General features: G+C 41.8%; 1 protein-coding gene across 2 annotated transcripts in view; it reads left to right on the forward strand.

The window, feature by feature from the left end:
* Window positions 1–26,174, forward strand: part of susd2 (sushi domain containing 2) — a 109,829-nt gene that overhangs the window by 40,612 nt on the left and 43,043 nt on the right. For both annotated transcript variants that reach the window (XM_020513477.2, XM_048611180.1), the window contains exons 4-9: window positions 2,047–2,214; window positions 7,730–7,904; window positions 9,408–9,609; window positions 13,204–13,289; window positions 20,975–21,243; window positions 23,160–23,318. In XM_020513477.2, the coding sequence (XP_020369066.2) occupies window positions 2,047–2,214; window positions 7,730–7,904; window positions 9,408–9,609; window positions 13,204–13,289; window positions 20,975–21,243; window positions 23,160–23,318 (1,059 nt within the window). The remainder of the gene's footprint in view (window positions 1–2,046; window positions 2,215–7,729; window positions 7,905–9,407; window positions 9,610–13,203; window positions 13,290–20,974; window positions 21,244–23,159; window positions 23,319–26,174) is intronic.

A 26,174-nucleotide genomic window follows, 5' to 3' on the forward strand; every position in this document is an offset into this window, starting at 1 on the left:
GCCTCCCACTCTCTCCCTATTTATTTCAAAACCCCCTTCCCCTCCCCTTTTTCTGATGAAGGGTCTAGGCCCGAAACGTCAGCCTCTCTGCTCCTATGATGCTGCTTGGCCTGCTGTGTTCATCCAGCCCTGCACCTTGTTGTCTCGGATTCTCCAGCATCTGCAGTTCCTGCTATCTCTTATTTTAGACTTTATCAGGATGAGATTTTATCACATAGAACATTTGATTATTTAATATCACTGATTATGTATGAATATCAATTGATCTATCTGTCAAATGCAGTGATGATAAAATGTGTTATTTCTAATGGCAGAGGGTAATATGAGCAATGCTAGTAAATCAACTGTATGTGAGGCCAGGGGCAGAGACATCTCCTGTCATATTGTAAGCTACCAAGCAGGACAACAGGGCTCTGAGATCTTCCAGGAATGCAGACATCTTCCAGTTGCTGGGTATCTTTGAATAACCTTGGTGTGCTCCAACTCAACACCCTCAGGTATACTTGAACGAAAAGGAGCTTTAGGTTTTAAAAGCCAAATGGTGGTTCAGTAGTTAGTGCTGCTGTTTCATCAGCCCTAGGGACCTGGGTTCAATTCCAGCCTCAGGTGATGACTATCTGTGTGGAGTTTGTGCATTCTTCCCACAGTCCAAAGGTGTGCAGATTAGGTGGATTGGCCATGATAAACTGCCCCTAGTGCACAGCAGGTGGGTAAGCCATAGGAAATGCAGGGTTATAGTTATAAGGTATCTGGGATGCTCTTTGGAGGGTCAGTGTGGGCTGAATGGCCTGCTTGCACACTCCAAGGATTCAATGATTAACCTCTGTGCAGCAGTGTTCTTTTCATAAATGTGAGTGTTTTAGTTATGTGAGCTTAACCAAATAGTGTGGATTTCATTATTTCCAAAACTTACCAACCTGCTCTGCCTTTTGTAGCTTCACCTCTTTGAAACACATTTCTTAAGATTGGTTCACAATTGTGTGCAAAGCTTCAGATGAATGTTAATGAATTACTTATTAAAAGAAAGATTGTTTTTTTTGGGAGACAAACAAAAGTTGATCCTTTTTCAAAGACAACTGTCCGCATACATAGTAAAAATTTTGGTACAGTGCTGGAGGTACTTGAAGAGTCTGGCATGTGAGGTAAACAATATGCTGTAGAAGTCTATATGAGAATGCAGTCAGGAGTTATGACCTGTTCCTCCAATGTTACAGTTTCTCACAGCACCAGGGGCCTGGGTTCGATTTGACCCTTGGGCGACTGTCTGTGTGCAGTTTGCACATTCTCCCTGTGTCTGTGTGGGTTTCTGCCAGGTGCTCCAGCTTCCTCCCATAGTCAAAGATGTGCAGGGTACCTGGATTGGCCATGCTAAATTACCCATAGTGTTCAGGGATGTACAGGCTAGGTGGGTTAGCAGGGTTACAGGGATAAAGTAGGGGCGTTGGGTCTGGGTGGGTTGCTGTTTGAAGGGTCAGTGTGGACATGATGGACCAAATAACCTGCTCCCACATACAATTACAGCAATTAAAAGTCATCTAGATGGGCGCATGAATTGGAAGGGCTCAGAGGGACCTGGGCTAAATGGGACTAGATTAATTTCAGATATCTGGTTGGCATGGACAAATTGGACTGAACGGTCTGTTTCCATGCTGTCCAACTCTATGACTTTATAAAAAAAGGCATTGAAGGGTTGAACCTCTGCGGCATATCTCTTTGGTCATCTGTCAGAACTTGAGAAAGCGTGCGAGTACCATGTTTATTTTTGAGGATTTTGTAGATCTCCCGCCAAAGTTACATGGATTATCCGGAAAGCTCCCCTTACAGTGATTCCTTTATGATTAAGGGGCTATATCTTTGGGAAGTATGGGCTGGGAAATCAGAGCTATGGTATGGTAGGTTTGTCAAAATGTCACATGCTTCTGGTGTATATGGCTCTTTTGCCATTCTCCGTCACTGTGAGCTCAGGAATTCAGAATTAATCTTACTAATAACCATTTCATGTGATTTATTTCATCATCTTTCATTTGTTTTTTTTTAATCCCACAGTACATCACAGCAAATTTTCATTCCTGAAGAAAAGTGTCTTGGTGAATGCCACCAAATGGCAGTATTATGGCACACCCAACGTTTCAGGGGAGCTGACTCTGGCTTGGAACGCATCATTGATCCCAGCAACCTCTGTAAACATTGAACTCTGGGGCTACCGAGAAACAGGTAAATTGTAGTTGTGTGTGAATGCAGGCAGTTTTGTGAGAACGTACAAGACATTATGATGTTCAGCAGTTTTGTAAGAAATTAGACAAGGGTCTAGGCCCGAAACGTCAGCCTCTCTGCTCCTATGATGCTGCTTGGCCTGCTGTGTTCATCCAGCCCTGCACCTTGTTGTCTTGCATTGCATTTATCCCCATTTTTGTCCAAAGTCTTTTTAAGAATTACATAGAATTTACATTACAGAAATAGGTCATTTGGCACACTTTCTTTATTCTGGTATTAATGTTCCACTCAAGCCTCCTCCCACTCTACTTCATCTCACCTCAGAAATATATTACTTTCTCCTTTGGATGTTTAGCTTTTCTTTAAGTACATTTATGTTTTTCACTTCAAATACTGTATGATGTGCAGAGTTGCATGTTTTAACCATTTTCCAGGCGATGAAGTTTCTTTTCAATTTCTTGTTGGATTTATTAGTCAGGATCTTATACTCATGGCTCCTAGTTTTGGATTCCCTTATTGATGACATACACTGAAGAGCCGAGTCCTACAGATGTCACCAGAATGTAACTCAAAAAGTCCTGTTTAACACGAAGGTAGAAATATAATTAAGTGGAAGCATATAGATATATAATTAAGTAGCCATCATAATTCCTGTGTTCTGTTCATTGTATCAGTCCCTGTCCTATAGGTCTCCTTTCCCATGCCTCACTGCCCTGCAGGGAGCAGTCCTGATGACTTGGATGGTTCGGTCCTTTAGCCATGTAAAACAAAAGAAGCAGTTTAGAAAGAAAAGTCTGTTTTGTTGACCTTTTGCACATGTGCAAGAGCACAGGGCCTACTAGGAAATGGATTCTTGCAAGAGTCTGAAACAAGGTCAAGTTGTCCTCCATAACCCATCATTAATTTTGGTTGTGGGTATTCTGTACCAAAGCTCACTTATCCACCTTTAACCCATATCTAGCTCAGACGCAAAGTTGAAATAATCCAACACCCAAAGCCAATTTCCATGGCAGGGTTAAGCCAATTTTGTTATTCTTACTTTCTTTGCTTTAAATCCTCCATAGTCTCATTCTCCTCAATGTGGGACAAAGCCTCCACCTTTAGATGCTACAAATTTGTGATACTGATCCTTCAGGCATCTCTTTTACCCTTTGTTTCACCATTAGTGCCAGAGTTTTCAGCCCCTGATTCAAATCTCTGGATTTCTGGTCCTAAACCTCTCCACCTCTATCCATTTAAGAACATCTTCTGAGTCCAACTCCTTTCCTCTCCTAATCTGAGCCTTCCTGCTCTCCGTTTTCCTTCCTTGGGAAATGTCTTGGGATGTTTTCACATTCAAGCAAATAGATGAGTACATGTTCTCAGCTACAATTTGCAATCTTGGTGTTACCAAGTGTCTTGGATCACAGGGTGGATCCAAGCGGTTCGTTTGCATTTGGTTAAATGGAGTTAAGAGAAGACTTGACAACAGCAATTTGCTTAGATGTGGGTGTTTATTCAGTAATAATAATAAATGATAATAATAAGAGAAAATAAGGGGAAAAGAAAGGAAAAAAAACAATAAGTCTCACACCTTTCTGCCTATTGGGAACCCCTTGATCGATGGCTCGTCTGGAGGCTTTGGTTTGCTCCTGGCACCGTTTGCAATCCTGGTCTGAGGTGAAGTTCAACTCTGAATGAAACTTTCTCTCTCTTTTGCACTGTAACAAACAGCCAGCACAGAGAAAGTAGGTACAGAAGACAAAACTGCTTGCTAGTGCAGAAAACAAGTCTTTTTTTTGTGTCGTCAGTGGCATGTACTGGAATGTTCACAAATCTCATTCAGGGTCATGCAGCTTTTGAATATCATCAACAATTTTAGCCCTTCAGCTCATCTTGTATAATCCAGTGCTTTACGAATTGACAGCGCATGTTACAATTGCAAATCAACAATATCCATGCGAGAACGTATAATAAGAGTATGTGACCTATACTAGATAATTAAAGCTACAACGAAAATGACCATCATCAATATGAATAATATAACAATAGGGTGTGTCATCAAATTAATGACCGCAGTGGCCTTTTTAGTGAGATTAGGTACAGCAGCTGCCAACTGATATATCATCCACAGCAGCATCCGTCTGTAATAAATTCGCATGGTTCTGTGAAGAAATCATATCTTATCAGTTTACAGTCTTTGACTACTCACTCCCTTTTTGTTAATTCACCTCTGTCAATGCACTCCATTGCTTCCTGCCCCATTATCAACACCCAACAGGTATCACCTTGTCCATGTATCTCACCAGGGCTTAGGCGGATGTTGTTGGTGGTGTACCAACGCTTCTCCCCTGAATAAAGGTCGTCAGCCATTGTAGGTTTATTGGGAGGAAACATTCTACTCATTGGGGCCCCTCCTTTTAGAGCCGATTGTTCAGATTACACATTGCCCGTGGCAGCACTTTGAGTCACCCCTGTGATGTATGATTAGGGGGTCAATAATCTAATTTATTGTTTTAATCAACCACTCATTCGTTCTACAAGGCCCGCCGCTCGACGGTAATAGGGAATGTGGAACATCTAATGTATCCCACTGTCTGCAGTCCATTGCTGCACCTGTTGGCCTGTAAAGTGTCAGCCATTATCTGATTGTATTTCTGATGGCTCGCCACAATAGGATATCAACTGTTCTAGGCCCTTAACAGTGTCACACCGATTCACTTTTGTTGTCAGGAAAGCTAGCATTAGCCCAGAGTAGGTGTCCACCATGGTCAATGGTAATGGGCCAACATAATCAATCTGCCAGCTTTGAGCAGGTTGTTCTCCTCATTTGATTTGTGACCATTGGCTTTTTGGCAGTAAAATGTGTTTTACCTTTTAACATATTTTACACTTGCCAATGACTTCTTTTACCAGGTCAGCGGGTAAATGTGCACCTTGATCTCTTGTCCATTGCACAGTGCTGTGATACCCTAAGTGTCCTGATTTTTCATGAGCTCATTTTCCTGTGTGATACTTTTCAGATACATCTTCAACCGTTCTGGTTTTTACTATTCCGTCCACGGTATTGTTGTGACCAGCAGATTCTGAACCATCCTACACATGGGCATCAACATGGTACACAGTGATTATCATGTGCTGTGCCTTTGCCCATATTTGTTTCCATAGCTCTGTTCCCCACAGGGGCTTTCCAGCAATCTTCCAGTCATGTGACTGCCATGTGACCTGCATAGCTAAATCCCTCCAAAGTTTTATACCTTCTGGTATGCTCTCCCATTTTTCAGTATCACCTTCTTAGTCTATCAGGGAAGGGTACTTGTTTCCTACTGCTAGTGACAATCCAGTTTGCCCTATGTTTCTGAAGACATTATTCACATGTGGATCAACACTTAGTACTCCCAGAGTCCCTTGCTTTTTGGCACTCAGCATAATATGGGCGGTGCCCTGGTCACATGACCATGTCAGCCAAGAGGCCAAGGGTTCCCCCGCTATCTGCTTAAAGCATGACCCCAAATCCTGCAATTTGGACATAGAGTAATCTCTCACTGTTCTCAAATTTTGTGAGTTCTGTCCTCCTACTCGTTTTGCCTTATTTGTTATTAGGGGGCGTGCTATTAGTCCCTTCTCTGAGGATGGCTCGGGAGGTCGAGCATCCCCTTCCCCATCCGTCAATTCAGTCTCTGGATCAGAAGAATACCGAATGTCTCCATCCCAATAGTCGGGGTCCCATTGGGAGGTTAATAATGTGCACACTTTGACTGGGTCAACTTTCCAGTTGCACTGTTTTGCTCTCTTTTTCTGATGTACCGTTGCCGGACAGCATACCAGTTGGTTCTGTTTCTGCTCCACATTCTCAGCCCTCTCCTGCGCTGTCTTAACTGCTTCTGTTAGGGGGATGTTACGCTGTTCTATTGCGTCAATGCGGCCTCAAACTGCCTGTTTTTGGACTGGCACTCTTCCAGTTCCCTACATGTAGAATACAGAGCTGTTAACAATATCCATTCCATCTGTGGTGCACTGTCCTTGCTTTTGGGGAAGCACTTTTCTCGCAAGCATTCGTGTACGGCAGCGTGTATGACTAACCCTCTTTTCTCTCTTTTTCTGGTTATGACCGTCTCCCATTCTTGCGTGGGCCCTAATTGTGCTAACAAATTACCTACAGACCCAAACCCTGAGTCTGCCGCATTCCACCCTGGAATACAGAAGGTCTCTGGAGCATCAGAATGCCTTTCCCTTCACTTAAATATTTTCCTGAATCCCATCCTCATCACCAAAAGTGTCTTGGATCACAGTGTGTATCTAAGCAGCTCTTTTGGATTTGGTTAAATATAGTTAAGAGAAGACTCGACAACAGCAATTTGCTTAGATGTGGGTGTTTTTATGTAATAACAATAAATAATAATAATAAGGGTAAAAGAAAGGGAAAAGAAAGCAATAAGCCTCGTGCCCTTCTGCCAGCCAAGGACCCCTTGATCGATGGCTGGTCTGGAGGCTTAGGTTTGTTCTTGGCATTATTCGTGATCCTGCTCCAAGGTGAACTCCAACTCAGAATGAAGCTCTCTCTTACACAGTGTAACAAATCACAGAGACGACAAATACAGAACACAAAACTGCTTGCTAGTACAGAAAACAAGTTTATTTTTGTGCTGTCTGCAGCACATATGGGAATGTTCACAGGACTCATTAAAGATCATGCCGCTTGTCGAATATTATCAACGATTTTAGCCCTTCAGCCCATCCTATACACCATATGTATAACATGCATTGGCACTTCCAACTCAGTTTCCCAGTTTAACATAAAAGTACTGATTCGAGTCCGCACTTTGATTGAATTGTGTAGTCCCTTGATCTTACGCACTTAAGAAAGCTACTCAACAACCAGGAGGCCACAGAGTTAACTTTTTGAGACCTGTTTATTGGAGTGGAGCTTCACTAGGGAAAACAGCAGGACAACAGATAGAAATGAATAGCCACTATCAACTTCCTATTGTACCTCAATGGCCTTCCCCATCTAGGCAAAACTGGCTGTGTCCTGCATTGTGGGTTAACTCTAAAGTTTATCCAGTTTAGTTTGGATGAGGAAGGTCATCATCATGTACTTGGAAGTTGATAGCGGCCATTAACTTCCATTAGCTGCATATTGGGTTTTGATCTTTCCTTTTGTTTGGTTTGAGATGTGTAGAGTGGCAGTCAAGTAACTCCACAGTCTTTGCTGTTGGCCCATCCACATTTAATTGGGTATTCGACTGATTCCTGCCACTCTCTGTCGCCTAAATACCAATGTCACATGCTACAATTTGTAATCAGTAATCCACTGGTAGTTGAAATAGTGCTCCTAGTGTCAGCCTTTTGAACTGCAGCTTTCAGGTGGGTTGCTGTCACACATGGAAGTATGTCTTTGTGGTTTGAATTTCGTCCTAGATCAAGAAAAACTATGTATTTGTAAACTTTACATGACAAAGTGCTTTCGATGATAAATTTATGTTCATTTAATAAAGGTACAACTAAGTTACAACTTGACAACTTTTCTCATCAGGTACACCATACTCAGAATCCTGGGAAGGGAAATGGAGTTACCTCTACTCACTTGGAAAAGCTGTACCAAACAAAGGGAGTTTCACATTCACCCCTAAATCTGCTGAAAAACCCTATTCTGAATGGGAGATTGGAATGCTGCGACTAACTGCTGAGGATCAAAAAGATGGGGCGCTGTGAGTACAGGAATCTGTGTTTGGGTATCTATGCTGGGTGTCTAATCAGAGACTTTTTGATGGATTACCAATCTGAGGCCCCGGTATTAAATTAGCATTACAATCCAGCATGTTTCTCATTCCTAGTGTCACAAGTTTAAAAGCAACATAATTTCTTGCCATATCAATCCAGAATTGGATTTTAATTTTGCCCATGTTGTGGATCAAACATAGGGGTTATCAATGTGTTGCAAAAATGCAACAGTGCACATCATCAACATCAGCAGCTTGGTCATGTGAGGAGGGCAAGATGTTACCAGCTATAGATTACCCATTCTACCCCAGGAGCTGAATCCTCTTTACTGACCATCTCTGGCTGGTCTTGTGTAACGTTTGAATCCTCACATCTCTTTCTAGTTTGTTCAGAAAGCAGAGAAATGAAACATGGACATATTGGATTTGATTCTAATTTAATAGCTCTTTTGTGAAGACATTTTCAGAAGTGCATTAAATAACCCACACTTAATGACTTGGCATTTATATGTCAATTTATATGGATTGTCTTTAAACAATAGGATCTTTTGAATAAAGAATGTCATAAGGATTAGAATGAGCTCTCATCGTAATCTTTAAGATGAGTGTCTTCCTCTTTCCACAGCACATATCCTGATACTAAGGATTTTAGCTGAGATTGAGTTTGCTGGGTCTCAATTGGTAGCACTTCCAATTCTAAGTCAGAAGGTTATGAATTCAGGCTCTAGGGACATGAACACATATTAAGAGCTGACAATTCACTGTTGAATGGAAGAGGTGTTGCATTGTTGGTTGAGACACAATTGATTTTTGGACGAGGGCCCTATTCTCAGAAAAGAACAGGGATGTTCCTCACCTTTCTGCACTGACCAACATTCTTGCTCAAGAGAGGCAATAAAGGTAGCTGGTGTAAGGAATCAAAGTATGGCAGTGCTACAATAATGACACCTGGCCTGAACATGTTGGTCAGACAGATTAGGTTGAGTTGCACTCTACATCCAGTCAGCTTTTCTTGATCCGTCGAGCACAATTGACCACCTTTTGTTGTTTATTAATTCATGAGATGTGAGCATTGCTGGCAAGGCCAGCATTTATTGCCCACCTATAATTTGAGTTAAGAGTCAACCACGTTGCTATGGATCTGGAGACGTATGCAGGCCAGACCAAGTAAGGATGGCATATTTTCTTCCCTAAAGGATGTTAATTAACCAGATGGGCTTTTACGACAATCAGCAATGGTTGCATGGTTGCCATTAGGCAATTTTTGTATTCCATATTTTTATTGAATTCACCATCTGTCATCATGGGATTCAACCCCATGTCCTCAGAATATTAGCTCCTACATTAACGTGTACCTTGTTGAGCAAGAACACAGAGGCAACATATATGTACATAGTCTTTTCATTAGGCATTGCCAGTAGGTTTCCTGTAGATTTGAATGATTATTAAAGTCGAGACCTCACCATGTCTTTTGCATCCTTTTTGATTCAGTAATGTCAGAGCATTATGGAGCCCAAGCCATGCTCTAGCTTGGCACCTGGAAGAAAAGTTCAGAGAAGACTCAGCTGCCTGGGCGTACAAGAAATGTTTGGCCTGGCACAAAAGTGAAGAGAAGCTACCAAACTTCCTGTTGGAGATTGCAGATTGCCCTTGTACCCTGGCACAGTCGAGGGCAGATACAGGGAGATTTCATGTAAGCATGATATTTCGCTAAAAAAAGGAACTGAATTGAACTATTGCTGTTCCATTTAAAGTGGACAGTTTTTTAAATGCTCACCCGCTCTGCCCACAATTTCCTCAACCTGTCTGCCCATATATAGTACTTTGTTGCTTGCAGTGCAAACTCATCAGTGTCAATCATCTCTGGTGTATTGTTCATGTGATCAATCTTCATGCGTGAGCCCCAACATTGCTACAGTTGGAAAGCTAGGCTTCACTGATGGAAGAACATTTATTTCATTGAAACCTCATTATAGTCTAATTGGGCGAAAAAGCCTGTGATATGGAGGTTATCACAACTACATTTAACTCTGCCCTTACCTTGTGTTGATGTGCCTGAACATTCGGGCTGTGATTGGGAGTGAAAGCCCTGTTTTGTCCTTACTGAGGAACTGAGATAACTTTTCGCTGAGAGCCAACTCCCTTGCAAAGCCTCTGCAATTGAGCCTGAGGGTTTCCTGAGTCAATGGTTCAGTATTGCCTGCTAAACAATCAGGGAACTCTTCAATCAACTTGCTTCAGTGAATAGTTCTCCAACTCAATCAGAAATAGATTATTCAGTGACAGTGGGAACTGCAGATGCTGGAGAATCTGAGGTAACAAAGCGTAGAGCTGGATGAACACAGCAGGCCAGGCAGCATCAGAGGAGCAGGAGCTCTACATCTTGTTATTTTAGATTATTCAGTCATTTGTTTCATTGTTGTTATGGGGTCTTGTTCAATGTAAAGTGGTTGCTTCAATTCCCCACATTAAAACGATCACTACACTTCACAGTAGAATGAGCAGTGGGATGATTACTTGTGAACTGCATTGGTAATATGTGCATCTTAATTGGCTAATCTCTAAACATTCATTAAATACATACCTAAAACCCAATTGTGACCATTGCTACTATACCCTAGGTTCTCCAGCATCAGGCAGTGAGAGAGAATTCACTCCATTTTAGGCAGATAGAAATTTTGTCTTGGAGTCTCTCTGTGATAGGGTTAGGGTTTGGGATTAGGGTTAGGGCCGTACATTTGTCAGAGACGCAGATTGACTGGGGATAGAATATAGTGTATCTTGTGAATTACAGTTCAGTATGCGACCACTGTGCTGTCTGGTTTGGATGTGCTGCTCTATGTATGTCTTCCAAGGACAAGATTTTATTTAATCACGTAGCTACCCTGATTTATGTGGACTGGGGCTGAACTGAGATATAAGCAGTAAGTCTCCAAGCTTACTGGTGTAAAAGCTTTGCAAGTTTATACAGATGGATACAAGTACATACAAAAGGTCAGTAGCTAAAGTAAACATTAGTCTCTTAGAGACAGAGGCAGGAGAAGTGAACAGGATGAAAGAGGAAATAGCAGAGACTTTGAGCAAATACTTTGTTTGCCTTCATTATAGAAGTCATAAATTACACACCATAAATAGATGAAATTAACAAGAGTAACATGCCACTCAACATGTGAGAAAGAGGGGAAATAGAGGATTAGAGACCAGTCAGGCAGACATAAATGGTCAAGAAAACTCTGGAATCTATTATCAAGGAAATCCATACAATACATTTAGAGAATCTGTGTGATCAAGCTAAGTTAAGGTAGTTTTATGAAAGAGTTATTGTGTTTGACAAATTCACTTGAATTTCTTGCAGATGTTTAGGGGAATTAGTAATTGTGATGTACTTGGATATATAAAATGCAATTACAAAGTTGATACAAAAATTAAGGGCTCATGGAGGTGGATTAATTTATTAGCATGGATGAAAAGTTGTTTAACTGACAAGAAACAAGATTTGGTTTAGTTGGGACACTCTCCAGTTAACTGGCTTGACCCCATGGATTGCTGTAGGGATCAGTGGTGAGGTTTCAGTTATTTATAATGTATGACGATTTACTGCCACAGAAGGCTATGGAGGCCAGGTCATTGAGTACATTTAAGACTGAGATAGATAGGTTCTTGATTATCAAGGAGGTCAAGGGTTACGGGGAGAAAGTGGGACAATGGGGTTGAGGAACTTATCAGCCATGATTGAATGGTGGAGCAGACTTGATGGGCTGAATGGTCCTATTTCTGCTTCTATATCTTATGGTCCTTTGATGGCTGAAATCGAGAGACTAAGAATAAAGTATCTAAGTTTGCTGACCATAAATCCAGGTTGGCATGTACACCGTGAGATGGATACAAAGATATTGCAAGGAGATATAGACAGCTTAAATGAATGAGCAACAAAAAGGAAATAAAAGCAAGGCTTGCATTTATATCTCACTTTTTGTGACAACCAAACATTTCAAAGCCAGTGAAATACTTGATGAAGCACAATGGAGTGTGGTTATTGGTGTAGTGTAGGAAACAAGATGTCACATGCAGTACAATTTGGGGGTGAAGGTTATTCTTGTTGGTGTGAAGAATAGAAAAGCATAATTATTTATGTAAATGTATGAAACTTCTAAATGTCGATGCTCAGAGAAATTTACGTGTACTGATACACAGAATGGAGAAAATTAAGGTGCAGACACATGAGCAATTAGGAAGGTAAATTGCAATTTGGCCCTTATTACAAGGAGATTAGGGTACAAGAATGAGGAAGCCTTATTACAATTGGACCTGGCTTTCCTGAGACCACACTCAGAATACTGCCCAGTTTTGGTCTTCATATCTAAGGTAGAATAGACTTGCTTTGGAGCTATTGGCCATAGTTCACTAGATTCGCCTGGAGTTTATAAGAGTGAGGGATGACCTTATTGAAACATAGAAGATTCTGAAACTTGATAGTGTGGACACTACAGGGATATTTCTCGAGATTGGAAACTGTATAACAGTAGTGATTTGAACCAGGTGGGCTTTGTGAACTAGGAGGTCCTTGATTGGGGTTGTTAACCCTGGGCCAATCAGGAAAGCCCTGGCTGATCAATATAACCAAGAGATGAGAATATTCTAAGTTGACGACTGACTCCGAGCTGTCTGGCCATAGCCAGTGTACTGTGCACTGGTAAATAAAGGGTGACTTGGTGATGGGACCCCGGCCTCTGTGCAGTTATTTCAATAACTGATGCTACAGTGTAAGGATAAAGGATAGACTATATTGGAATGAGATGAGAAGAAATTTCTCCCCTTGTGAATCTTTGGGATTTTCTATCCCAGAGAGTTATGAATGCTTCATACTTCAGGCTGAAATAGACAGATTTTTGGTGCCTTGGAATCAAGGGAACAAAAAGTATGTAGAGTTGAGGCAGAAGATCAGCCATAATCATATTGAATGGCAGAGCAAGCTCGAGGAGCTGAATGGTCTATTTCTTCTGTCTCTCGTATCTTATAACGAGGTCATGCTGGAAGAAAAACAAGGAGCTTTTAAATAATGATAAACGTGTTTTCAGTTTTTTTTTCTGAGACAATTTAGGGGACGTTTAAAGGAAATCATCTCCTCTCAGGTTTCTTTCCTCTTCATATGCAGGATGTCACGAGTGGTGTTTGTATCCACTATAGAGGCACTCACTCAATTCCGCTGAGGGATTATGAATTGAAAATGAAAGACTTTAAAGATGTTTGAGGCTGGACTGACTGAAAGATCTCATTTCTAATGCAGACAGACTATGGGTGTGACATTGAGAAGGGGAGTATATGTACCTATCACCCAGGAGCTGCACACTGTGTTCGAGCTATCCAAGCGAGGTAAGTGAAAAGTCCGGTTTCCTGTTCTATTCAAACAAAGGAACTTAGAAAACAGGAAGAGGAGTAGGCCATTTGGCCCATCAAGCCTGACCCCACCATTTAATATGATCACGATTGATCCTTGATCTCATGCCACACTCCTGCTCTCTCCACATACCCTTTGACTCATCTAATGTTTAGAAATCTATTTCTATATAGTAACTTGGTTTCCATAGCTTTTTGTAGTGGAGAATACCACAGGGTCACCAACATCTGAGCAAAGAAACATCTCCTTATCTCAATCTGAAATGGCCGATCCCATATCCTGCGACTGTGACAGGTCTCCCTGCATCGAGTCTGTTGCAGACCTATCAGAATTTTATATATTTCAATGAGACTCCCTCTCATTTTTCTAATCTCCGGTGCATACAGGCCTAGTCAACCCAACCTGTCCTCAACCACCACTCTTGCCTTCCCAGAAATTAGTCTGGTAAATCTTCACTGCTTTTCTTTTATGGCAAGCAAATCCCTTCTTAAGGGTAAGGAGACCAAAACTGTGCAGAGTACTCTGGGTGTGGTCTCTCAAAGGTCCGACAGCTGCAGTAAAACATTCTTGCTCCTGTACTCAAACTCTCTTGCAATGGAGGTCAACATATAATTTACCTTCCTAACTGCAACAGCATAACTGCTTTCAATGACCAGTATATGAAATCACCCAGGTCTCTCTCTACATCCCCATTTCTCGATCTATCACCATTTAAATAATATTCTACTAAAGTGGGCAACATCACATTGTTCCATGTTGTACTGCATCATCCACCTATTTGCCCACTTGTCGAAATCATCCCAAAGCCTCTTTACATCTTCCTCATCGCTCACAATTCCCAATCATTTTGTGTCATTGGACATTTTGGAAGTACTTCATTGGATCACTCAAATTGATGAGATATATTGTGAATAGCTGGGGCCGAAGCATTTTTACTGGAGGATCCCATTAGTCGCCACTTTTCACTCTGAGATTGACCTGCCTGCCAACCAGTTCAGTCTGTGCCTGTGCACTACCACCAATCTCATGTACTTTAATTTGCACACTCACCTCCTCTGTGGAACCTTAACAAAAGTTTTCTTAACAGCCAATTACACCACTCACTGGTTCCCCATTATCTATTCTAGCAGTTAGGTCCTCAAAGAAAATTCCAGTAGTTTGTTAAACATAGTTTCCCTTTCATAAATCCATGTTGACTTTGTCTAACCCCATCGATATTGCCTAGGATTCCTGTTACTCCATGTTTTGCAACAGCAGTCCTGTTACCACCTCCTTTCTATTAGACTCCAGCAATTTCCCTACTATTGATGTTCAGCTAATTGCTCTGTAATTCCCTGTTTTCTTTCTCCTGCCTTTGTTAAATAGTGGGGCTACATTTCCCACCGTCCAGTCTGATGGCACTACTCCAGAAGCTATGAAATCTTGGAAGAAGATAGCAAACAAATCTAATATTTCTGTTGGCTTGCCCTTTAGTATCCTGGGATGTAGATTATAAAGCCTTGGGGATTTATTAGCTTTCAGTCCTATTAATTTCCCCAGGATGCCTTTTTTTGTTTACTAATATTAACTTCCTCAATTCCTCTTTCTCAGTAAACCCTTGGTTCTCTAACTGGGAAGTTATCTGTGCCTTCTTCTGTGAAGACAGTACTAAAGTAACTGTTTAATTTCTCTGCCACTTTAATGTTCTGCATGATCAATTCTCACATTTCAGCCTGTAAAAAGCCTACATTTGGCTTGACCAATCTTCTTTACTTTACCAACTTTAGAATCTTTTACAGTTTGCTTTTATGTTCCTTCCAAGTTTACTCTCATATGTTTTTCTGGCCTCTTAATAAATCTCTTGGTCCTCCTTTGCTGAATTGTAAACTGTTCCCAAGCTTTAGGTTTGCTACTTTTTCGAGAAAATTTATATGGTACTTCTGTGGATCTAATACTATCCTTGACTTCTTTTGTTAACCATGGTTAGACTGATTTTTCTGTTCTGCCTTTGCACCAGAAGGGAAAGTACAACAGTCACAATGCATGCATTCATTCCTTAAATATTAGCCATTGCTTATTTACCATCATGCCTTTTAATGAAGTTACCCAACCTGTCACAGCTAACTCATCCGTCATACCCTCATATCTTCCTTTGTATATATTTAGGACCCTAATTTTGGATTGAACTGTCTCACTTTCCATCTTGATGAAGAATTCTAACATTTTATGGTCACTCTTCCCTGTTGGACAACAAACAACAAGATTATTAATTGTTGTTATTAATTATTAATTGCACAATGCTGAATTTAGGATAGCCTGTTCCCTAACCGGTTCCTCCATACTGGCCTAAAACAACAATACACACTCCAGGAGTTTATCTACCAAGGTATTATTGCTCATGTGGTTTCACAGTCTATCAATATATTAAAGTCACCTATGGTTACTGAAGCATCTTTGTTACCTCTCTAATTTCCAGTCTCACCCTGGCTAATTCTACATTTAGATTTTGAGCCAACATCCTTTCTCACTATTGAACTGATTTCATCCTTTACTAACAATGCAATCCCACCAATTTTTTCCTTTCTGGTTGTCCTTCTGAAACATTAAATATCTTTGGATATTCAGTCTTCTTCCTTGGTCAACCTGCACCATGTCTCTGTAGTGGCAATCATATTGTATCTGATTACAGCTATAAGGCTGTTAATTCATCTGTTATTCTGAATGCTCTGTGCATTCAGATAAAATACCTTTAGAACTGACTTCTTCATATTTTTACAGTGGTCTAGTTGCTGGTAGCCCTTATTTTCTCTGCCTTCTACTTTTGCTTTCTAGCCATAGAGTTGTACAGCAGGGAAACAGACCCTTCGGTTCAACCAGTCTATGCCGACCATAATCCCAAACTAAACTCGTTCCACCTGCCTGCGCTTGGCCCATATTCCTCCAAGCATTTTGTGTTCATGTACTAATCCAAATGTCTTTTAAATGTTGTAACTGTACCTCCATCCCCCATTTCCTCTAGCATTTCATTTCACACATGAACCACTCTCTATGTAAAAAAAGTTGCCCCTCATATCTATTTTAAATCTTTCTCCTCTCACCTTAAAAATCCCCCAGCTTAGGGAAAAGACACCTGCCATTCACCTTATCTATATCCCTCATGATTTTATAAACCTCTATAAGGTTACCCATCAACCTTCTACTCTCCAGTGAAAAAGGTCCCAGCCTATCCAGCCTCTTTTAATAACTCAAACCCTCCAAAATTGGCCAACATTGAAGAATCAGGTACAGACCATGGTACAACTTCACTGTTTTTGGGAATGACCTCTTTACATGAACAATGAGGGACTTTTTGCGTTTTGAGGGGACCTGAGCATCCCTATACCTCCTGCAACACTCCCCCACCCCCCAGATCAAGGCTCTCAAACTGTCCCTAAAATTCTAGTTGTCTATTTTTCGTTTCTATTTTCCTTTCGACCTCTTGTGCCTCCCTGGTGTGTTTTTCATCCTCCTGTCACTCTAATATAACCCCCACCATACCAGTCGCACCATACCAGTCGATGCCCCTGCATATTTGACTGGGTTCCGTTGGAGTGCAATACATTCACCTGCGACATGCTGTTCTCACCAGCATGTGGCACTAGGAGTAATCTTGAGATCTTGTTTTTAAATTTATCTCCTAGCTTCCTATTTACTGCTTGCAGGACCACATCCCTTTTATTTAAAACCCGTATTGTTGGTACCAATATGAGCCACAAGCTCTGGCTATTCCTCCCTCACACCTCACCTCCCCAAACCTTCAGAATGTCCTGCAGTGACTCAGTAATAACTTGAATCCTGGTCCCAGGAGGGCAATATTCAATCAAGTGTTGTGTTTGCCACTGCAGAAATGTCTGTTTATTTTTCTCACAATCCCCCATCCCTATTGCTATCCCTCCACCACAAGTGTTGCGCTAGGTGAAGTAAATTGGAAGAAGGCTTGTGTGTAAGCCATATATAGAATCCCTAGCGTGTGGAAACAGGCCATTCAGCCCATCAAGTCCACACTGGCCCTCCAAAGAGTATTCGACACAGACCCACCTCCCTAACCTATCCCTGTAACCCTGTATTTCCTGTGGCTAACCTACATAGCTTGCACATCCCTGAACACTATGGGAAATTTAGCATGGCCAGCCCACCTGACCCGCGCATCTTTAGACTGTAGGAGGAAACCGGAGAAAGCTGGAGAAAACCCACGCAGACACGGGGAGAATGTGCAAACTCCACACAGACAGCTGCCTGAGGCTCGAATTGAGCCTGGCTCCCTGGTGCTGTGAGGCAGCAGCGTGAACCACTAAGCCATTGTGCCGCCCAAATATGCTAGCATCAAACTTTTGACCAGTCTCTTTGCTGTGTGTTGCTGTGAGAACATATCATTATCATTTCACAGAGGAGACACTAGGTGGAGCACCTTCCCTATACAGGATGTGTACCTCACAGACCAAAAGATATTGTAACTTACTCAGATCACTGTAGTAACAAGGTGTAGAGCTGGATGAACACAGCAGGCCAAGCAGAATCAGAGGAGCAGGAAAGCTGACGTTTCGGGTCCAGACCCTTCTTCAGAAATGGGGGAGGAGAAGGGGATTCTGAAATAAATAGAGAGAGAGGGGGAGGTGGATGGAAGATGGATAAAGGAGCAGAGAGATGGAGAGGAGACAGACAGGTCAAAGAGGCGGGGATGGAGCCAGTAAAGGTGAGTATAGGTGGGAAGTTAGGGAGGAGAAAGGTTGGATGCCTACCTTGAAGAAGTTACCCGCCTCCCTCCGGAAAGACCGACCTGTCCCCTCCCTAACTCCCCACCTATACTCACCTTTACTGGCTCCATCCCCACCTCTTTGACCTTTCTGTCTCCTGTCCACCTATCTGCTCCTTTATCCATCTTCCATCCACCTCCCCCTCTCTGCCTATTTATTTCAGAATCCCCTTTCCCTCCTCCAAAACGTCGGCCTTCCTGCTCCTCTGATGCTGCTTGGCCTGCTGTGTTCATCCAGCTCTACACCTCGTTATCTCAGATTCTCCAGCATCGGCAGTTCCTACTATCTCAGGTCACTGTAGTGTTGCAGCAAGGAGGTATTGCGAGAGTCAACTCTAAAGGCATGTCTTGGGTTATACACGATTTGGGGAAAAAACAGAACTGAACCCAGCCATGAGAGGAGTCAAATTGGGGAATGGAAAGAGAGGGAATAGCGGACAGGATTAAAAGGATAGGCAAGAAAGGAGAAAGAATAGGATGACTGCGAGAGGACAGGAAGGGGAAAGAAAAAGGGTGTGGATAAGAAAAGAACAATGGAGGATAGCAGCAGGAGAGAGATTGGGACTGTTACAGAAATGATGAGGGGAATGGAAGATGGGCAGATTGGATGGAAGAAGGACAAAGCAAAAGGAAAGTTGACTTCATTGGGGGGGGGCGTAAGAGGGTGAGGATGATGATTTTGTTTTTGTGGGGGTCCCGAAATCCATGGAGTAAAACTCAGAGTTCCTCAACAAATGGGTGATCAGTTCGGCCCCATTGCTAACTAGTGATAACAGGTGCCATTTATTGGAGAAAGTGGAAATACTCTCAAGAGCTGATCAATGTTTACTCTCAACCAACCTCATAAAAACGGGTTATCTGGGCATTTTCACATTGCTTTATGTGGGATCTTGCTGTGCACAAAGTGTTTTCTACATTTCAGTAACGACAACATTCAAAAGTAGTCCATTATCTGTAAAGCACTTTGAAATGTCATGAGGTTACCCAAGCAGTTTATAAAAATTCTTTGTTCTTTCTTTGACATTTTTTCTGGCAGTTCTAATAGCTCTCTGAGGCTGTGGGCCTCTGAAGTATGTGCAATCATTTTCGAGGAAGTTTCCAAACAGCATAACTCAATTTCTGGCCATAAAATCATAATTTGATGGCAGTTGATAACACATTTTAATTTGGTATAATCTTTATTGTTTTATTTGGATTTGCAGTTCTCAACACTACATCGTAGAGTCTCGTAGGAGTCCCATAATATTTGTACTTTCTGTCTCTTTTACTTTCCCTGTTAGTCTCTGTCCCTTTATCTTTCCCTTGTTTCCTATCTTCGTCCCTCTCCTTTTCATTGTATCTGCCTTTTCCAATTCTCTCTCCACTGGCAAGGGGCTCCATCTAATGGTCTAGTCATGAAATAGCACAGCCTTGCAGCCTGCTTTATTATAAGAGGCCTCTAATGCTTCTATTGTTTTGCTGTCCCTTTTTTGGAACCAAATGGGTTTAGTGGTTGAGGGACATTGGGAGGAAAGGACTCGATTGATCAGCATTTTTGTTGATGACTGTTGCAGTTCCAGAATGCTGGATTTTACACAGGGACATGAGCAGTACATATGAGCAGGATCAGCTTGTATTCAAGATAGGAATGTAATCAGAACGGTTATTGATGCAATACTAAGTGTTGTAAGAAGTTCAATCACTGGGTTGGAAAGTTAGATATTTCAGGACCATCCTTATCTTTTGTTTAAGTAAAATGATAATTTGTTAGTTAATTGGTTTATTTTACTCCAACATGCTGAAAGTTTTGCTGGGATTGATTAATAAATTGCTTGCTTAATTTTACAGCATAGTTAACCCGCTCTGCTAATGTTTACGATAGAGCTCTCTGCTTGATCTACAGATCTTTGAACAATAACCTTTGTAGCAGATGGCATCCTGCAGCAATCTGCTGATGAGTTTGTGTGCCCAGACTTCCACCACATTTTGCTCACCCCTCAGCTCTGGCCAGCACTGTCTCTTGGTTCAATAAGGCAATGATTCAAACTTCTCTTCCTTGTTTTTAAGTCGCTCCATGGCCTCACTCTTTTTTTCTCTCTTTAGCCTCCTCCATATCTATACCTCCCAGATATCTTTGCTGTTGTCCCATTCTGGCCTCTTGACCATCCCCAATCTGCTCATCTTCAACATTGGTGGCCATGTCTTCAGTTGCCAACGCCCTGGGCTCTGGAGCAGCCTCCATAAACATGTCTACCTCTACCTCCCTTCTCCCCTTTGCAAATCTCCTCGTGTGAGCTGTGACTTGGCTGATGGCTCATATGCCTCTGGGCAGTATGGTTCTGGTTTCAGGTTCGTTCTAGAAGATCAAGTGTAGTACTGAGGGAATGCCGCACTGTTGGAGGGACTGTCTTTCAGATGAAACATCAGACAGAGTCTGCTTCCTTGAGTGGATGTGAAATATTCTATGGCACTATTTTGAGAGAATGCAGGGAGTTATCACAGTGTCACATTCTCCCCTCAATCAGCATTACAAAAGGAAGTTATCTGCTCATTATCCTGTTGCAGTCTGCATGCAAATGGACTTCCAATGTTCCTACCTCACAATGAAGAGTACAGTTCAAAAATACATCATTAGCTGTAAAGCATTTTCATATGCCCATCATTCATGAAGGATGATAAATAATTCTTTTTTGTAAAGTTATCTCTGACTAAGTAATGTTTCATCTGTCCTAATATCTCCTTATGTAGTTTGGTGCCAATTTTTATTGGTTTATGCTTCTGTGATGAAACATGGCATGTTTTGTTCCTTTTACAGGCATTATGTAATCCAAGTTGTTGTTGTTGGTTGTCATTGATGATTTTTCTTGCCTGCAACATTTTGTTGCTGACTGATTACTCTTGTTCCCCCAGCCCCAAGTATGGAGCAGGACAGCAGTGCTGCTATGATGCCCAAGGCAGACAGATTCTAACTGGAGACTCTGTTGGAGGCAGCACCCCTGACCGAGGGCATGACTGGGGCTCCCCACCGTACGAGAGACCCCCAAGAATTCCCGGCTTCTCTCACGGACTCTACGATGTGATAAGCTTTTATTACTGCTGCTTGTGGTCCGATAACTGCCAGTATTACTTCCTGCATCGACCTTCTAGTGGCTGCACAACCTACAGACCTCCAAGAGCTGGTAAGGGAGGACAACAATGAATCATAGAATCCCTACAGTGTGGAAGCAGGCTATTTGGCCCATTGAGTCTATACCAACCCTACAATAGGCATCCCACCTGGACACAGCCTATACCCTATCCCTGTAACCCTGCATTTCCTATGGCTAATCCATCCAGCCAACACATCCCTGGACACTATAGGCAATTTAGCATGGCCAATCCACCCATCCTGCATATTTTTGGACTGTGGGAGGAAACCGAAGAAAACCCACCCAGACAGTCGTCCAAGGGTGGAAGACAGCTTATCTGTGCAGTGATGCATGAAAACAATAATAATAATTGCCAAACAAGACCAAAACCAGGATTGTTTGTCAGGCCTATTCTCAATTTGGTCAAACCGCCAAAAATATTATGCAGCTCTAAGTGTATCATTTATGGCAAACAGCTGCAGTTTATTTTCCTATTAACTTCAGTTCAGCCTATAAGACATCAGATCATAAGGTGGGCCATTCAGTCCCTCAGATTTGCTCCCTATTCAATGAAATCGGGCCGAGCTGATTATCCTCAAGTCCACTCTCCTGTTTTTTTTCCCTGACTCTTGATACCTGTACTGGTTAAAAACCTGTCTCTCTCAGCCTTGAATATACTTACCAATAAAGCCTCAAAAGCCTATTCCACATATTCACTATCCACTGAAAGAGAAGTTCCTCTTATTTTTTGTCCTAACTGGGTGATCCCTTACCCTGCGATTATACCCCCTGACCCACAAGGGGAACCAACCTTTCACTATCTGCCCTGCCAATTTCTCAAAGATTCCTATATCCATCAATAAGGCTGCTGCTCACTCTCCTCAACTCCAATAAATACAGGCCTAACCTTGCCCCAGAAGACAGTCCCTCCATGCCTGTTACCAACCTAGTGAACTTTCTCAGAATTGCCTATATTGCCAGGATATCTCTCCTGAAATAATGGGACCATAACTAGCACCTCTTTCACCAGACTTCAAGTCACCTTTCCCAGTAGTGAGCCTGTAAGTGGGCACTTTCTATATTCACACTTACTGGGGCAGCAGGTTGAAAAACACCTCTGATTTTGAGATTGTAATTTTACTGCTGCCTTCAACACCCTGTTTGTTTATTTGTAGGTGAGGGGTCTTGTAAAATATGAAGGGTGGCCCACCCCTGGCCTGTTCCCCAGTTCTCCAGGCTGGGCAATGCATCAGACAGTCTGCCCACCCTTGGGCCTGCTGAGCTTACATACATCACGAGAGCCTCATTCTGCCTCCACTACTACAATGTGGGTGGCAGGGGAAAGTGGAGGCTGTTGGGAAGGAAGTTGGCAGGAGGGGTGTGGGTATCTCTTGTCCCAGGACCAGACAGGCCCATCTTTCAAACACCCCTTGGACTTGCATGAGGTTTAAGATCCCTGACACTTCATCAGGAATTACTTGTGGTCCAGGCAGTGGCCACTACTCAGTCCTGGAGCTACTGAAACTATAGAGTGGCCAGACAGTCCAGTTGGTTAGCAGTTGTCTATGATGGGACTTCCGGTCAGATGGTGGTCCATGCTTGACTCTGGCTCCAGTAAGGTTGTTTCCAGTGTAACATTGCTGTGGAGCAGCTGGTTATTGGGTGGGCAGGCTGAGCATGGACCTTTTGGCTGGGGTTGGGATGTGGTGGAGCACAGAGGCAGGGGCAGTACCAGAAATCCTGCTCTTGGCCCCAGCCCCTGACCCGAGCACTGTAAGCTCTATATAGACCCAGGCCTGATGGGACCTTCTCCCTCAATCCCTTCTGAACCCTAGAGGAGAGCAGGATTTGTGCATCCCTTGTAAAATCCACCCCCAAGAATCCAAATACAAAAAAAAGACACATTCTTAAAAGCATAGACATATATAAAAATTGCTGCAAATAGATATTATTGAACTCTCTTCCAGCCACAACATTTGGAGATCCACATTTCTTTACTTTTGATGGGGCAAACTTCACCTTCAATGGGAGGGGCGAGTACACACTGGTAACAGGAGAAAGAAATGGTGCAAATGTTACAATGTTACAAATCCAAGGAAGGACAGAACAAATCAAGACTGCAAATGGTAAGATTCCACAGGCAGTGACCATTCACTATGATTATTACAGCTTCTTAATAGTCTGGTGTGCTCCTTTCATTGTCTAAGGGCCAATTTCCATCTCTAAACATCCTGCTGAAATGAGCCTTAGGCCAGTCTGTGACTAATCATTGATGCAAACGAGCTGAATTGTTATTTTGTACACTTTAGTGCAGGTGATGTAAAATATCCCTCAAGTCACCCGTTACTTACATATGCATAGTACTTGACACCAACCCAGCTATCTGAGAGCTGGCTCCTAGAGTGAGAACACCTGGCAGTCCTGTTTTTATCTATCAGTTAACTGCCCCAATCAGGGAACTCATTTTCTGAGGGAGCAAATTGCTACACATGCTGGAATCTGTACTGAAAACAAAAAATGCTGGAATTCACAGTGGTCAGGCATCATCCTGAGAGAGAGAACAAGGTGATGTTTTAGTGTAGATGACTGTTCATCAGAGCTGGTGTGAAGTGTGGAGGGGGCAGCATTTATGCAGTTGTTGGGGGTTGGAATGCTGGGGGAGAAAGGATGTTGATTTTTTTTTAATAATTGATAGTCATCTAGACTCTATGTTAACTTGCTCTCTCTCCACAGATGTTGCCTGACACACTGTGATTTCTAGCATTTTTGTTTTCATATTCTGAGGTCCACCTGGATGACCTCCAATCACTCTACAGTCCCATATTTCCCCTGCTATATTTTGATGCTTTGGGTCATTTCTTTTCTTTCATAACCTTTACAGATATAGTATAGTGAAGCTGAAACTTTGAATGGATTAAAAGAAAAACAGGTAGTTGTACCATTTTGAGAGTTTTGTTAAGGAATCCAAATAACTGCCCTCACAAATAACACCCTTTGAATTTCCACTTGATTAGGTAATTATGATGTGGTATGGCATTTGGTCCTTATAAAAAGAAATAAACACAATGAATCTTTTAGCAAAAGAGCCAGAGAGGACATGAGGAAATTCTTAGGTAGTGAGCTCCATGCACAATCTGGGACAGGTGGTGAGAAAAGATTCAATAAGAATTTTAAAAAGTGAATTGGATAAATGACTGATGGTGGAAATTTTTTTGAGAAAGTGGCCAGCTGACTTCCAGATGTTTTGATGATCTCAGTTTTGTTGCGAAGGGTACGCACAAGTAAATTGCTGTAAGCACGTTTCAGTTTTTCCCTTTAAAATGAATTGAGGTTGTTTGAGTTGATGTCAGGAATAATTGAACAGATGTTTGAGGGTATGGGGGCGTGGTGTCATGGGGTGCCAGATATTCCTGATCCCAATTGGAACAGAACGAGGTGGGACTGAGAAACACGACTGGTGAGTGGAGCAGTTGGAAGTCCTGCTCCTTTCTCACACTCATAAGGGCAGGGAGAGAGTAGTCCTGGTTCTCACATGCTTGCATGGAAGATGGATGTGTTAACATTGTGGGATCACGGAGACTACTCCTCACATATGATTTCTAATTTCCTGCAAGTGACAGGACCTCACACCAGCCTCGTGGAGCTGTGAACCCAGAAGGGTTTAAAAGCTAAGGGAAGTAGTTTTGCTTCCTTCACTATTCAAAAAATGCTACAGCAAGAGTTATTTCCATTTTCATTCAGGTGAATTGTGACAGTTCAGTGACTGAAAAATGTAATGAGCCCTTAAACAATGTGCTTGCCAGATTGCTACTTATATCAAATGGCAATCTGTCAAGTAAAAGATCAACATTGCAAACATGAAAAGTCTTCACATGATTTAAGAAAAGGTTCATCTCATGGATAACCTTCAGTACAATTTACACTGTTGAAAAGGTGGCATAATATAATACCCAATTGCAAATGTTTCATCTTTTCCCATTGTTTTTATGTATTCAGTGTCAATATCTGTTGAAATTGCAGTTCTAAAGTCTGTTTGTTTATTTAGGGAGTTTATGGGCTCTTAGCTGAAATCCAATTAGCTAATCATTTTACACAGGTTTCACATTGGTTATATAGATGCTTTGAAGAAGCTCTTTGTTTACTCAGAGAATTTTGCGGTACTCAACAGCTTCTAGCTGTTATAATACGATTTCTGAATACTGTTCACAAAGTGGGTAATAGCTTAGAAGTATCAGGTTGAGAGGAGTAAGGGTGAGGAAGTAAGGAAATGAAAAAATAAAGAGATAAGGAAGTGAAAGCATAAAGAGGTTAGGAAGTGAGGGGGTAAAGTGAAAAGGAACATTTAAAAAGTGACCAGAATGATCAACTTACATAGTTGAGTCACTGATTACCTTGAATAGACCAGGCCAAAGTTTTTTTGCCGGTTGTGACAACCATTTTAATCAGCTACTCAAGGTGGTCTCCAGGCAACTTTAGGCCTGAATCCTTGGAAGATCTTGCCTACCAGCATTTTCAAACCAGAGATGAGATCGTAATGGCAGAATTATTGTAGCAGTGCAACAATGAGTAATTACAGCAGTGTAAAAGTGGGTATTTATATTGATGTGACAATGGATAATTATATATGTTATCGTGAATAATTAAACTAGTGTGACAGTGGGTAATTGTAGCAGTGGGTCATTATATAGTCTGACAGATGGCAATTATATTTGTGTGACTGAGTAATTAAAACAGTGTAGTAGTGAATAATTATAGTAATGTTACAATGGGTTGTTAAAGCAGTTTAACAATAGACAATAGGAACAGTGTAATAGTGAGTAATTAAAGCTGTGCAACATTAGATTATTATAGTATTGTAACAGTGAGTAATTAAAGCTGTGTAGTGGAGGGTACTTACAGGAGTGTAATAGGAAATCATCATAGCAGTATAACAGTGAGTATTTATTACACAAAAAGGTAATGGTTCTGGAACAGTTGATATT

This window comes from Rhincodon typus, chromosome 24 (genome assembly GCF_021869965.1).
Source record: "Rhincodon typus isolate 14 chromosome 24, sRhiTyp1.1, whole genome shotgun sequence".
NCBI classification, from domain to species: Eukaryota; Metazoa; Chordata; class Chondrichthyes; order Orectolobiformes; family Rhincodontidae; genus Rhincodon; species Rhincodon typus.